This window comes from Gopherus flavomarginatus, chromosome 3 (assembly GCF_025201925.1).
Source record: "Gopherus flavomarginatus isolate rGopFla2 chromosome 3, rGopFla2.mat.asm, whole genome shotgun sequence".
Lineage (NCBI taxonomy): Eukaryota > Metazoa > Chordata > Testudines > Testudinidae > Gopherus > Gopherus flavomarginatus.
This window is the reverse complement of record NC_066619.1, coordinates 172,776,405-172,791,372: the sequence shown is the minus strand read 5'-3', so window position 1 is coordinate 172,791,372 and position 14,968 is coordinate 172,776,405. Positions and strand designations below refer to the sequence as shown.

General features: G+C 42.9%; 1 protein-coding gene across 1 annotated transcript; it reads right to left on the bottom strand.

The window, feature by feature from the left end:
* Positions 1-12,639: 12,639 nt before the first annotated feature.
* On the bottom strand, positions 12,640-14,682 carry LOC127046899 (uncharacterized). Its single transcript, XM_050944549.1, has 2 exons — positions 14,425-14,682; positions 12,640-13,343 (listed from the first exon to the last, which is right to left on the bottom strand). The coding sequence occupies exons 1-2, from the start codon at positions 14,600-14,602 to the stop codon at positions 12,859-12,861; spliced, it is 663 nt and encodes a 220-aa protein (XP_050800506.1). The 5' UTR covers positions 14,603-14,682; the 3' UTR covers positions 12,640-12,858.
* Between the last annotated feature and the right edge of the window lie 286 nt (positions 14,683-14,968).

The window sequence follows — 14,968 nt, the reverse complement described above, 5'->3', positions numbered from 1 at the left end:
TGTTCTTCAATTAGTTCTCAAAACTACATAGAAATTGGAGCCATAAGAGGAATCTAGTTAGGTGGTGCTTCTGTACACACACTTGAAAAAAACCCACAGCTTACAGGGAAAGAACATCCTGCAAATTTTCAGACCAAGTTGCGATTCTCAGCCAAACCTCCGGCCCTCCACCCAGCCACATTCCAAGATGAGGGTCCAGGAATACATCTATACTTTTATTTTTCAGTGGGCCCTTGCATATTCCCCCAAATTTGTTGGTTAGCTTTGCCATAATCCTAGGCAAGTCTGTGCTACCCAAACTCCACAGAATTCCAGATGAGTGGAAAATGTTGAAGCCAAGCAATAGTCATACTCTGCAGCAGGCTCCCTTCAGGACATTGCCAGTTTCTGACTAGAAATCCATCATGAAGGTAATGTTGCTGAAAACATTAACTCCCCCAGAGATCCCTCCAGAGCACCTGCTCGATATCCAATACCAGCATATGCTAGAGTCATGATGCCAGTTTGCACAGAGCAACATAAACAGGTAGGCCTCAGGATTCACAAAATTAGGAACCAATTTTCTTGAAGATCCATTGGGTCTGTCAATTTATAGAGCAATGCCTTCTGCAGCTTTGCAAATCCTTTGCTTTAGAAAGAATCGGTAGAGGAAATGCAGCAATGAGAACCTTGTTTAATTAATTTTCTGAATCTTCTCTTATGGAACAATATTTATTTGTTAAACGGGGGAGGGGGGAGATTTTGCAAAATATCAAACAACCATTTCTCAGTGTAACACCCAAGATAAACTTTATTCAAGTGGATGAAGTTACCAGAACATAACATGGGCTGGGTGTCTGTGCTAGAAAGGTTGGGGCTTGTAGCTTACTATCAGTACTTATGCATTTTTCTCTGGGGATATGTTAATTTAAAGGCCTTACAAACTTAATTTCTTTTTACATTATATATAAATTAATTGGAATTATTCCATCATGACATGACATGAAAAAATCAAGCTGGCCAGATGCTAATCAGTGTATATCAGAAATAGAGAAACTTTATTAGCTTGAACAGAGTTATTCTGAATCAATTCATGTTAGAAGGAGAGTTCTCTGTTCTTGGCAAAAGTAAAATCTGAGAAAGGCAGTTTAGTGGTTCAGGGAAAAGCCTAGAGTATGGGAGACATGAATTCAGTTCTCTCTTTACAGAGGGAGAATCAATGAGTGGCATCTGTCCCCCTCCCCACCTTTGGGGATTGGCTAGCTTTTCACAGTGTAAAATCAGGAACTAAGACAAGGAATCATGGGAGAAGGGTTTTGGTGAAGGACCAAGGAAGTTGGCAAAGTAGGAAGAAAAATGCTGCCTGTTCACTGTCATGCTGTCTGGAGTGGCTCACAACTGTCAGTATCTACCTCAGGGCAGACCATCAAAAATAGGGCAGACACCCCAAACTGTTGGTGTGTTCTGTAATTAGATTTCACCAAGTCAGTAACAAATGTGAACTCCGAATCACTGTAACAGTCTTACCATCGAGCCACAAACAGTCCCCTTAGACTCTCCAGACTATCTTGCCACCCAGGCAAACTGGACTTGGTCACTTACACCAAAAATCATAACCTATTCTGATTGTTTCCAGCCCCAAGAGACCAGTCACTTACCCCAGATCAATTGATACCTACATTTTACACCAAAGACAGCGCCTATAGCCAATCCTGTAATAAACTACAGTTTATTAACTAGGAAAAATAAATAAAAGCATTATTTACAGGTTAAAACAAGCAAACATACCCACAAATGCGTTGCAATCTAAATCCTAAGGGTGACAGAACTGTCGTGATCTGTCAATTCAAAATGTCTTTCAGACTGACCCAGGGTAACCCCAGGGAATATCTGTCTTCCGTTTAGTGTCTCTGGCCCTGTGAGAGTTCAAACAGCAAAGAGATGGAAAACTTTCCTGTAACTTTCTCCCCTACACACTACTCAGTACCTGTCTGTTTAGAACTATCAAAATAAAATGGGCCATCAAGGAACATCTCAATACAAAGGATTGGTTAATGGCCCTATTGCACCTTGGAAATACTATGTGCAAGGAAGCGCTACCTATGGACTTGGAGGCTGAATGAAGGAAATAAAACAATCTTCTCATCTGAGTTCACAGCAAACATTTTCAAAGTTATAAAGCAAAACTTACATATTTTCTTTAGCATGAAATATAGACATTGCAAAAGCATGCAGCAACATTCTATAGAGTTTAAACACTAAAAGCATTCTTATGAGACTAATACCTATTTTGAGCTAAATCCTATTGTTTTAATGCATAAGTGAATTGGTCTGGTCTCCACCTATGAACTTCTCAGTTCTTAGCTAATGCCTGCCTTGCAGCCTTGGCAAAAACTGGCAGGTGGCCTGCCAGGGTCACAAATTCTTATCACATTCCCCCTCTCAGAATGGAAAGTGGGGATGCTCTACTATAAAGGAAAGACACCAGCATTTATCCCTGTGATCCTTTCACTGTTCTCTCCTTCTCCCAACATCTCCCCCTCCAATCTAGCTATTATCATGCCAATTCTCCTCAATATACCACAAATTCATCCACACTAATCTTCATCCACCTACACTCATCCCTGCCAACCCAACTGATTCCGATCCCAGCTCAGATCTTCCCCCAAGTTGCCTCTGCTCCCTCGGATCCTACATCCTCAGCATCCATTTCCTACCATACCCTCGCCTCCCACAGTCAACCCTCACATTCAGCCTTATCAAACTCAAAAGTCTCTTTCCTCCTTAGTTTTAAAACACTCCAGGCTCAAAACACTTCTTTCTGCCCAACCTTCAACTTAAGACTTTCTCTTTCCCACCTCACCCCTTTCTCCCAGCTCTGAAACCTCTCCCCCTTCTTTGTCATGGTGTCCAGTTTTCAACTGGAACACCCAGTTGAAAAGGGACCCTCCCCAGCCTAGTGCAAATGAACGAGTGAGTGAGGGTGGGGAAGAGGGAGTGACGGAGGGAAGGGGGATGGAGTGAGCAGGGTGTGGCTTTGGAGAAGGGGCAGGGCAAGGATATTAGGTTTTGTGCACTTAGAAAGTTGACAACCCTATGACATTGTCTTATGATGACATTGCTTCCCTGTAAACTCACCATTGGGTTAACTGTTGAGAGTCACTCTTGAGAATGAGAAAGTCCAGGTAAAAGATTTGAGCTAGTAAAGAAGAGCATCCCACTCTGGCTTCATGTAAACACCAAAGACCATCACATTAGGTGAAGGGTGCTTGAAAGAAAGACAAGAAAGACTCGACACAACCATCTTCCTTTTTTTATTGAAACAGGCGGTGAACCAACTATGCTCCAACAATGGAACCAACCATGATTAGAAGAGAATAAAGATTAACTCCATAGCTAATGAAAGGGTGTCTGGACACAGGGATCTGTCTGTAAAATTAGAAACTCAGACACATGCAGAATTTTAACTCCAGATGTTTTACAGCTGTAATGATAGAATAAGTTATAGCTCTAAAATACACTAGGCCAGAAGAAAGATGCCTGCTTTGTGCCATGTGGCATTCAAATACAGTGGAGCATCATTATACCATTAGCCAGTGGGCTCTCAATGTGTATAAGAGGTGGGTCCCCATCACAAATGCAAGATGGCTGACTGAAGCCATTTACTATGACAGGATGTCAGGTTTTGGAGCTTGCCCACACATGAAAGTTACTTTGAAATAAGATAGAGTGTGAATTTAAAGCAGGATACGTATTCTGGGATATCTCAAACCCTTCTTTATGCCTCTGTGATGTTAAGAGTGTAATATAATATTTCATTGGAAGGTGACAGGGCCAGAAAAAGTTAATTAACTCAGACTGACCTGACCCATGGGTGAACCTTAAGGACTGGTTAGGAAGGTATGTAAATGAATAGAGCTTTGAAATACAAGTCTGCATTGTTAGACATCTCAAGGGTAGATGTTTGTTCAGGTCTTGTGATGTAAGCAAACAAGTCTTGTCTATTGCTATAGTTTTAATTCAAAGATCAAAAAAGGAATATTAACATTTATGATGATACTTGAGTGAAATAGTATTATTGTCTATGTGTCTCTTTGAAGGTTGTGGTAATCTCTATCTGAGCTGTTTAATGGATAAATTACTCTGTGCTAATTGCCAGGATGTTTGGGAGAAGGAGTTAAGCCTATTGTTTTCTCAGGCCGAAAAGCTGCTGGAAATGTATAAGAACCCTGGGACATGATCCTACTTCATCTCAGATCTGCTTTGGGTTTCAAGAGGGGGAAACCTTAAGCTGCAAGGATTGAGATCCCCAGTCATTGACTGGAGCCACCCTGAATATGGAAATTGGACTATAACCTATGGACTGTTTCTAAGAGGACTTTTGGCAGCTACAAGCTCACCTCTGCTAAGCATCTGAACCTCAAGAATTGAATACAAGTCTGTAGGTATATTGATCTTTTAACCAACACTCTCTCTCTCTTCTTTTTTAATACACTTCAGCTTAGTTAATAAGAATTGGATATAGCATGTATTTTGGGTAAGATCTACGTTCTAATTGAACCTGAGTAAGTGACTAATCCTTTGGGATTGCAAGAACCTTTTCTTTTATATGATGAGATAAGATTTTCAGTAATCATCATCATATGTTTGACAGATGTATCTGGATGGAGGCCTGAGGCTGGGTACTTTAAGGGAACTGCGTTGTTTGGACTTCTAAGTGACCAGTGAGTTACTATAGAAGCTGTTCTGTGCTGGTGTGGTAAATCTAAGTATTGGAACAACCACCAGCTTCTGGGGTTTGTTTGCCCCGTTTGGTTTGCAGCTCACCTTGATTGAGTGACCTCAACTGGCTCCCACGGGCAGCACCGTCACAGCCTCTTGACTCTTATTCCCATTGTTGTACGCAATATAGTTGTAGCCATGTCGGTCCCAGGATATTAGAGAGACAAGGTGGGTGAGGCAATATATTTTATTGGACCAGCTTCTTGGTAATAAGGTTATAACTTTTATTGGACAGAAGATATTACCTCACCCACATTATCTCTTATTCCCCTAGCAGTTATGTTCCCGGAAATGTCATTGGGCTTTACAAACATGCAAGGGTGGCCCTGGGACTGGTTGAGATTAGGGGATAATTAAAAACTCACAAGAGAGCTACATTCAGGGGGTTGGCAATAGGAATGCAGAACCCTTTGCCTCTAGATTGGTAGTTCAAATATTCCAACTATATTTGGTAGTGACCCAAAGTCAGTATACCCTGTGAGAGCAGCTTTCTGTTTAAAGATGTTGAGCTGTAGAAGGAGCAAGTGAGCAGCTGATGCAGGGGAGTAGAGTTGGAAAGAGTGACAGATGTACAGAGAGGAGCAACCAACTCTTTAGGATGAGCAGTGGACATGCAAGAGGTAGTGGCACCACAAAGCAGGAAGAGGTTGACCCTGAAAGGAGCAGATGACATACAGGAAGTAATAAGTTGTCCCTACTAAACATCAAAAGAGATTGGGCAGGCATGGTATTGAAGGTGAGTCCTTACTTGATTTTTTCTCCTCACTCAGCATCTCAAAACATCCAAATAGACCATTAGATGCTACAGAGCACTCCTTGTGGAGGGTCTCATTTAGTGACAGAAGAGCCAATGCAGACCCTTTGGAGTTCCCCTCTGACTAAACTTGGGTAACCTTTATAGGTCCAGGTGATTGTTTACTAGTCAGGCATCTGGAACAGTCAATTACCCTAGGTGGGATCTTAATAAGGCAGTCACAGGCAGACTGAGCTCAAACTCCCCATACAGCAGCTGCCCCATGACAGAGAGTTAAGAAATTGATGATGAAACATTTCAAAACATTTCAACGTTTTGGTCAAAACAATTCAATGGACTTGACCCAAAACTTCATTTTTTGGCATGTAAGATATTATCTTGAAAAATTTCTCCCAGCTCTAGTTATGATTTCATAGGAGGTGACAATGTCCTGGAAATAATGATGTAACACACCTGAAGTTACAGCCTAGCCCTAAACCTTCTCCCTTCCGGGGTGTAATGGGGTAATTTAGAAAAATATTAAAAGACCCCTGCTAAAGAAGACATAGGCACAGATTATCCCTGCATCAGGATCTGTCACCTGCTGTTTTTACTGTGAAAGATTAATAAGGAACAAATTAAACAAGCTAGAAAGTGGTTTATTAAATATGGGGTAAGTAGATAAATATAGATATAACTCGGAGGTTTGTGAGGGTGTGAAGCTGAGACCCATTTTCCCCTAAGGTATAATATATGGAGGTGTTTGTACTTTACAGATCAAAATCTGGTTTTCTGCCTTGACCCTGGGAGGTTAGATCCAGACATGGCACTGTGTTCAGGGAAGTCAGGAAGCACAGGAGGAACTCAGACCACAGCAGCCGGATCAGGACTGAGATCACAATCAGGAGGTAAGTAGTAGAGATCTTACCTCTTGGAGCTCTCTCCTTCTCTCTCCACGCACACGTTGAACATTAACTGCACTGGCTTGCATGTGAGCTGTCCCATCCCCCAGAGTCCGTGCGCACAGGGTTACTAGACTCCTTTCATGTTGGGGCAGCTTATTAAAGAAAAGGTTTCCAAACACCCATCAAAAATAAACCAAATAACATTACAGGGAGCTAATCTAACTTCTTCCAACCCATGACTCATCCCCACCCCACCACAGGAAGGCCCACCGCCTTGCTTAGAGTGGGAAAACAATAGGATTTAGTATATGACCCAGGATTCCTAAACTAGAGCTCAATAAGTAGGGTCATTCCTAGAAATCATAAACTACTATAGCTAAAAGCCTGGGGGGAGGAAAAGGGGGGGGAAGAAAGCTAGAAATTCAAAAGAGTTTTTTTAAAATACATGCAAAAAGATTTGTTAAAGAAAAATGCAGGATTGCAAATCTCAATGTTGACTAAAAGCACAACCTGCTTTAATCACGTGCACAATTGGAGATATGTTGTGTTAATTTCAATAGAAGAAATGAGCCCAGAGAGTAAAAGTTGTTAACATGATCCTGTCACTATGCAACACTAAACAGTTAAACATTGTTTGTGCATACAAGTACCGAGACTTCTGCTTGCCATGGAACTAAGCAAGTTACAATTTATCATTTAATAGAGAAACAAACAATTCAAGCATATGAAATATACAGTATGAAGTAAGGCTTTCATTTTAACAATATCCCTAATTCCCTTCATCTGTAAAGTGTTTTTATAGGGAAAATGCCTTGTAATGGAATACCAGACTGTATTATACTGTTCAGCCAATAGATGACCCCATATATAAAATACCTGAGTTGGTAATAGCTACAGCCTGCAGTACATTAAAGGCTCTTATGGAAACCTCTCTGGTGTATTTGTCTGTAAAAGAAGCTCTGCAGCCACTTCTTATCTGGTACAAGAGCGTGAGCTACTAGTAGCAGCCCTGCTACCTTCCCATACAAAGTGTAGGACCTCCATGGTAGTATTCTCTGAAATGCTTCCAGTTCCACATGCAGAGTCCACAGTTAGGCAGAACTGCAGGGTCTCAATACATGGATGAGACAGTGGTGTTGGGAGGAGGGATTTAAGTTTATTAGGAACTGAGGAACCATTTGGGAAAGGAGAAGCCTATACAGGAAGGATGGGCTCCATCTAAACCAAAAGGAACCAGATTGCTGGCATGTAAAATAAAACATTTATAGGGGAGTTTTTAAAACTAAGAGCTAGAGGAAAGCTGACAGTTGTGAAGGAGCACGAGGTTTGGACAGAGACATCCTTTAGGGGAGGATTTGTTAGAGAGGATACTCTGTCTATATCCTAGTAAAGAGGATAGGATAGAAACTGATAAAGGTAGAAACTGAAGAGAAATAGTCAAAGGAAAGAGTTCCATTTAGTTACATCAGATGAAAGCAGACAACTAAATATTCACAAATTTTATAAGTACTTGTATACCAATACTAGATCTCTAAATATTAAGATGGGTGAGCCTGACTGCCTTAGTATTAAATGATAATATTGATATAGTAGGTATCACAGCAGCTTGGAACAATGATAATCAATGGGACACAGTAATACATACCCAGGTGCTAAAAATATAGAAATGACAGAGTAGGTCATACTGGTGAGGGAGTGGCACTGTAGGTGAAAGAAAGCATAGAGTCAAATATAGCAAAAACCTTAAATGAATCAAACTGTACCATAGAATCTCTACAGATACAATTCTGTACTTGAACAATAAGAGTATAGCACTAGGAATGTACTGATCACGTGACCAAGATGATGATGATTGTGAAATTTTCATTGATATTAGAAAAGCTACAAAAACAGAAAACGCAATAATAATGAGGGATTTCAATAATCCCCACATTGACTAAGTATATGTCACCTTAGGATGCAGCTGCTACTTTCTGTCTGGGTTGAGAGAAGTAAGTGAGTAGCCATCCTTCCCCAGCCACTCTCTCCCCCTTTATAAGGCCCAGGTGCCCTCCCTTAAGACCAGTTGGGTAGCAGGTAATCAGTTACAGGTGCACTGGGGCCCCCAGCCCCTTAGAGGAACTAGGGAGACAGGGAGAAATGGCTCCACAATAACTAGATTGAAGTGGGAGAGGTTAAGACAAGGGGAAAACAGGAAAGGATCACAGAGAGGTAAATGCTCTTTTCTACCACCCTGCCTTTCATTATAAAATGTCCCCATTTTTCTTTTTTGAACGAGGGAGGTTGGTAAAAGAGTGTCACTGGTGATCAGGGTCTATAAGGCATACCCCAGTTGTTCAATTGTTGGAAAGTGGGTAAAGATTCATAAAATATCACAAATCACTGGTAACAGTGAATGTAATAGAAAAAGGTGCCAAAGCAAGACTGATTGGATTAATCCAAATAAAAAGGTCTATTTATACTATTCAAGGACTGTTTTAAGATCGTGAATGGATACACGAAAGAATGGACTCAGAAAGTAATGGACCAAAACTCATGTGGGGAAATCTGTGTGATTTTGGATGTGGATGATGCCACAGAAAATGTTTTGCCCTTGGGCCCATTTCTCTACAGCCAATCACACTGCCCAAAAACCAAGCAGTCCAGTCCCAAATATGGAAGGGCACATAAGGGTTTCTATGGTATCAGAGAGAGAGTTACGGTGCCACTTAGGTTCAACCACCCTCTAACTGAAAATTTTGGGCCATTTAAAAAATACAACACGGAGAGGAGGGGGGGAAGGCGGAGGAAGAGAGAAAGAAACAAAAAAAATGTGATCTGTCCCTACATACTGGCATTTACACTGATATGAAATCTGTAATGGTATGTCCTCCACTAGAGGTCACAAATGAGTGAGAAATAATTTAAAGCTGCTGATCTTTAGTTTTCTTCTAAAAAAATCATGATAGCTAATGTTGCTCTACTATTTTTCTTCCTTTTACAACAGTCAGGAGTGGCAAATTAAATAACAGTTTTGGATTTTCATCTACCATTCTTATGGTATAAAACACAGATATATTTGTGTGATAAAAAAAGATGAGGTTTTCCACAGGGCATTTTAATCATGCAAATATGAACAATAATGTTCAAATTTTCTCTCACAGAAAAATTCAGTTTGAAAAGTACAGTAGAAATACCTAGGAAAAATGAAATAATTATTTTTTCTCCCTTCTACAAACAGTGTAATTCAGCTAAATTATTGCCCTTAGCTGTTCACGCAACATATCAGATGTTCACAAAAATGCAGGGAGAAGCTTGTGAACTTGTAAATATCCACTGAACAATACCTCGCCAAGTCCATCATCCTCAAACATACTCATGAATATGTTGATTTGCTCCAATATTATTATGTATCTCATATCCACTATGCAACTGCCTCTAGCTTCCTCTTCCTCTTCATCCAAAGAGTAAGACAAACTAATAGGAGGTCAACCATATTTTTAAACGATACTGGGACAAAATGGTTATTCAGCTTAATATGTTTAGCTATCATATTCCCATTCCTTTCACAGACATGACTGATAGTTTGTCATAACTATATCTTTGAAATATTCACTCCTCCATAGAAACTCAAGAACTCTTTGTTATTAGCAAGATAAAGGATAAAATTAACAAAAGAGCTAAGGGCCAGATTTATAAATGTATATAGGCACTTAAAGATGCAGATAGGTGCCTAGTGAAATTTTCAAAAGCACATATCTGTACCTTTAGGTGCTTGCATGCTTTTTAAAATCAGTCCATTATCCCATTTTCAAAAGTGACCTAGGTACTTACTAGTCTAACTCATTAAAAGTCAAAGAGACTTGGACTCCTAAGTGCTTTTGTCAATTTTGAAAATGGGACTTAGGGAAGATTTTAAAAGGCATTTAAACATCTAAAGATACAGCCAGATGCCTAGGTACTGTTGAAGATTCCACTAGGCACCAAACATCAATGGGAGTTAGGCACCTAAGTCACTTAGGTACTCTTGAAAATTTTACCCCAAAGCATCTTTTTTTCTGTTCTGTCTCATTCTTGGTCAAAATGCCTACAGTGAAAATATAGGGTATATTACTATAGAATAGGAGCAGTATAGGCAGATTTGGCAGCCTATTTCAATTGTACTGTAACACCTACAACAAAATTGAGGATCTCTTTCCATGACTAAAAGTTCTTTATCTGAATTGTGCTGTTAGATTAGACATGTTAGATTCGAATGTGTCTTTAAGAGTGTTTGTTTGTCACTACAGAGTAAAATCGAAATTATTAAAATCGATTTTATAAAACAGGTTTTATAAAATCGATTTTATGCGTCCACACTAGGGCACCTTACTTCGGTGGTGTCCGTCCATGGTCCCCGGCTACCATCGATTTCCGGAGCGTTGCACTGTGGGTACCTATCCCATAGTTCCTGCAGTCTTCCCTGACCCTTGGAATTATGGGTTACTACCCCAGTGCCTGATGGGGCAAAAATCACTGTCGTGGGTGGTTCTGGGTACAGCCTCACCCCCTCCCTTCCTGAAAGCAGCAGACAGCCATTTCGCGCGTTTTTTACTGGGTGAACTGAGAGCAAACGCCATAGCACAGCAAGCATGGACCCTGCTCTGATCAGTACCGCGATCGTGGACGTTGTAAACAGCTCACGCATTCTCGTGCTGTCTATGGTGAACCATGAACTGCAAACGCAGGAGAGGAGGAGGGAGCTACGGCAGCGCAGCGACGAGAGTGATGAGGACCTGGAGACTGATTTCTCCCTAACCGCGGGCCCCCGCTCTTTGGAGCTCCTGATGGTAATGGGGGAGGTTCTACCCATTGCTCGCCGATTTTGTGCCCGGGAAACAAGCACAGACTGGTGGGACCGCATAGTTTTGCAGGTGTGGGATGATTCGCCGTGGCTGCGGAACTTTCGCATGCATAAGAGCACTTTCTTTGAACTTTATGACTTGCTTTCCCCTGTCCTGAAACGCCATAATACCAGGATGAGAGCAGCCCTCACAGTGGAGAAGCGAGTGGCAATAGCCCTCTGGAAGCTTGCAACGCCAGACAGCTACCGGTCAGTCAGGAATCAATTTGGAGTGGGAAAATCTACTGTGGGGGCTGCTGTGTTGCAAGTAGCCAAAGCAATCATTAAGCTGCTGCTACGAAAGGTTGTGACTCTGGGAAACGTCCAGGTCATAGTGGATGGCTTTGCTGCAATGGGATTCCCTAACGGTGGGGGGGCAATAGATGGAACCCATATCCCTATCTTGGCACCGGAGCACCAGGGCACCCAGTACATAAACCGCAAGGGGTACTCAATGGTGCTGCAAGCACTGGTGGATCACAAGGGACGTTTCACCAACATCCACGTGGGATGGCCAGGAAGGGTTCATGACGCTCATGTCTTCAGAAGCATTACTCTGTTTAAACGGCTGCAGCAAGGGACTTACTTTCCAGACCAGAAAATAACAGTTGGGGATGTTGAAATGCCTGTAGTTATCCTGGGGGACCCAGCCTACCCCTTGATGCCATGGCTCATGAAGCCATACACAGGCAGCCTGGACAGTGGTCAGGAGCTGTTCAACTACAGGCTGAGCAAGTGCAGAATGGTGGTAGAATGTGCATTTGTCCGTCTAAAAGGGCGCTGGAGAACTTTACTTACTCGCTCAGACCTCAGCCAAACCAATGTCCCCTTTGTTATTGCTGCTTGCTGTGTGCTCCACAATCTCTGTGAGAGTAAGGAGGAGACCTTTATGGCGGGGTGGGAGGCTGAGGCAAATCACCTGGCTGCTGATTACGCGCAGCCAGACACCAGGGCGATTAGAAGATCACACCAGGAAGCGGTGCGCATCAGAGAAGCCTTGAAAACAAGTTTCATCATGGGCCAGGGTACGGTGTGACTGCTGTGTTTCTTTCCCCTTCATGAAACTCCCCCCTGTATTGACTCCTGCTGCAAGCAACCTACCCTCCCCCCTTCCATTACGGCTTGCTTATGGAAATAAAGTTACTATCGTTTAAAAACCTTGTATTCTTTATTAAAAGTCATTCCCTGTAAGCAACCCACCTTCCCACTTGCTTTAAAAAGCATGTACTTGTAAAAAGATTAAAGAGAAATAACAAGGTACCCCGGGAGTGGTTTGGGAGGAGGATAGGAGGGAAGAAAAAGGCCATTAAGGAAGCCTTGAAAACGAGTTTCCTCATGGGCCAGGGTACTGTGTGACTACTGTGTTTGTTTCCCCTTCATGAACCTCCCCCCTGTATTGACTCCTGCTGCAAGCAACCTACCCTCCCCCCTTCCATTACAGCTTGCTTATGGAAATAAAGTCATTCCCTGTAACCAACCCACCCTCCCACTTGCTTTGAAAAGCATGTAATTATAAGAAGAGTAAGAGAAATAAAAAGGTACCCCAGGAGTGGTTTGGGAGGAGGATAGGAGGGAAGAAAAAGGCCATTAAGGACATTTCAATGTAATGACAGCCTTTTGGTTGGACTGTCCACGGGGGTGGAGTGGGCAGGTGCAGAAAGCCTTCCCCCACGCGTTCTTACACGTCTGGGTGTGGAAGATATGGAACATGGTGAGTACTGAGGGAGGTTAAACATGGGCTGGAGTGGCACTCTGTGACCCCGCAGCTCTTCCACCAGACTTCGGAGGATGTCAGTTTGATCGCTCAGCAGCTGCAGCATTGCATCCCGCCACCGCTGATCTTCCTGCCTACACCTCCGATCTTCCTGCCGCCACATCTCATCTCGAGCGTCCCTGCTGTCCTCACGTTCACTGGCATCTTTCCTGTAGTTTGCTACCACGTCCTTCCACTCCCCCAGATGAGCTCTTTCATTGCGGGTTACTGCCATGATTTCTGTGAACATTTCATCCCGTGTCCTCTTCTTCCTCCTCCTTATCTGAGCTAGCCTTCGGGCTGGAGTAGGGAGGCTTGAAAAATTTGCAGCTGCATGAGTGGGGGAAAAGATTGATAGAAGGATCATAAGAGATACATTTCACAGAACAATGGTTATAGTCTTTCGCAGTGAACTACACTATTCACCGTACGTAGCACATGTCACTTCACTACAAGGTCACCTTTGGATTCTTTTAGTATTTAGTGCCTGCGGCTGTGGTGTAACAGATCAACACAGACGCAGGTCCAGGGATTACAATTCAGCTTGAAGGCGGTCATGGTAAGGCCTACATCTAAAATGGCAGATCACCCTCCCCCTTCTCCCTGCACCAACCCCCCGCGTGGCTATTAGCAGGTAAAATTCGTGCTGGCCAGCCAACTGCTAAAAAGCACATCTTTTGCTTTTTTTCTTATGCCTTCAGGAGGAGCAGCAGAGGAAATACTGTGAATTGTGTTCCCCCCCACTCCGCATGTCTGCTATAATGGCAGATCAATTAAACCCTATCCCCTCCCCCTTCCCCCTCCACCGCGTGGCTATTAGCAGGGAAAATTCCTGCTGGCCAAATGCTAAAAAGCTCAGCGCCATTAAAGACACCTCCCCGTAGGAATGGGCAGCTTTTTCCCTTCCCCCCGCATGGCTAACTGCAAGGGAAGGATTTCTTTTAAGCCGCACAAAAGCATCACCGTAGGAATGGTCATCTCTGTCCCCTTAATAAAATACATTAATTTTTACCAGGTGACCATGAACGATATCACTCTCCTGAGGATTACAGACAGAGAAAAAGAAATTATGCTTCTTGAATGCCAGCAATCCCCGGGACCATATGCAGCTAGGCTTTGTCATGCAATGATACCCGATTACGTGCTCCAGGCATGGTGTGGTAAAGTTTCGTACCATGGTGGACGGAATAAGGCTGCCCTGCCCAGAAACCTTCTGAAAAGGCTTTTGGGGTACCTCCAGGAGTGCTTCATAGAGATGTCCCTGGAGGATTTCCGCTCCATCCCCAGACATGTTAACAGACTTTTCCAGTAACTTTAATGCCAGCTAATGCATGCAAGCCCTCATGGCAAATCAATCATTAAAAAACGCTTGCTTTTAAACTATGTTTTATATTTACAAAGGTACACTCACCAGAGGTCACTTCCATGGCTTCACTGTCTGGGCTAGTGGCTTGGGAGGGCTGGGAGTTTAATTCTGTCTGGGTCACGAAAAGCTCCTGGCTGTTGGGGAGAATGGAGTGCTGTGTGCTTTCAGCAAGGTCGTCCTCTTCCTCCTCGTAATCTTCCCCCTCCGCTGAATCCTCAGCCATGGGTGAGATTATTACCCCCACCTCGGAATCCACAGACAAGGGGGGGCTTGTCGTGGCGCAGCCCCCTAAAATTGCATGCAGCTCAGCATAGAAGCGGCATGTTTTTGGCCCAGATCCGGATCTGCCATTTGCTGCTTTGGTTTTCTGGTAGGCTTGTCTGAGCTCCTTCACTTTAACTCTACACTGCACTGAGTCCCTGGTATGGCCTCTCTGCCTCATGGCATTAGAAATTTTTTCAAAAGTTTTTTCATTTTGTCTTCTGGAACGCAGTTCTGATAGCACAGAATCTTCTCACCATACAGCGATCAGATCCAATAACTCCTGTGTGGTCCACGCTGGAGCTCTTTTCCTATTCTCAGGAGACTG

What these genes read in the sequence shown, in the direction of transcription:
- LOC127046899 (XM_050944549.1), bottom strand. Translation starts at nt 14,602, where the DNA reads ATGGCTGAGGATTCAGCGGAGGGGGAAGATTACGAGGAGGAAGAGGAC. An exon ending in AGCCATGGAAGTGACCTCTG is followed by an intron (nt 13,344 to 14,424) that starts GTGAGTGTACCT and finishes CCACTCATGCAG; the next exon opens with CTGCAAATTTTTCAAGCCTC.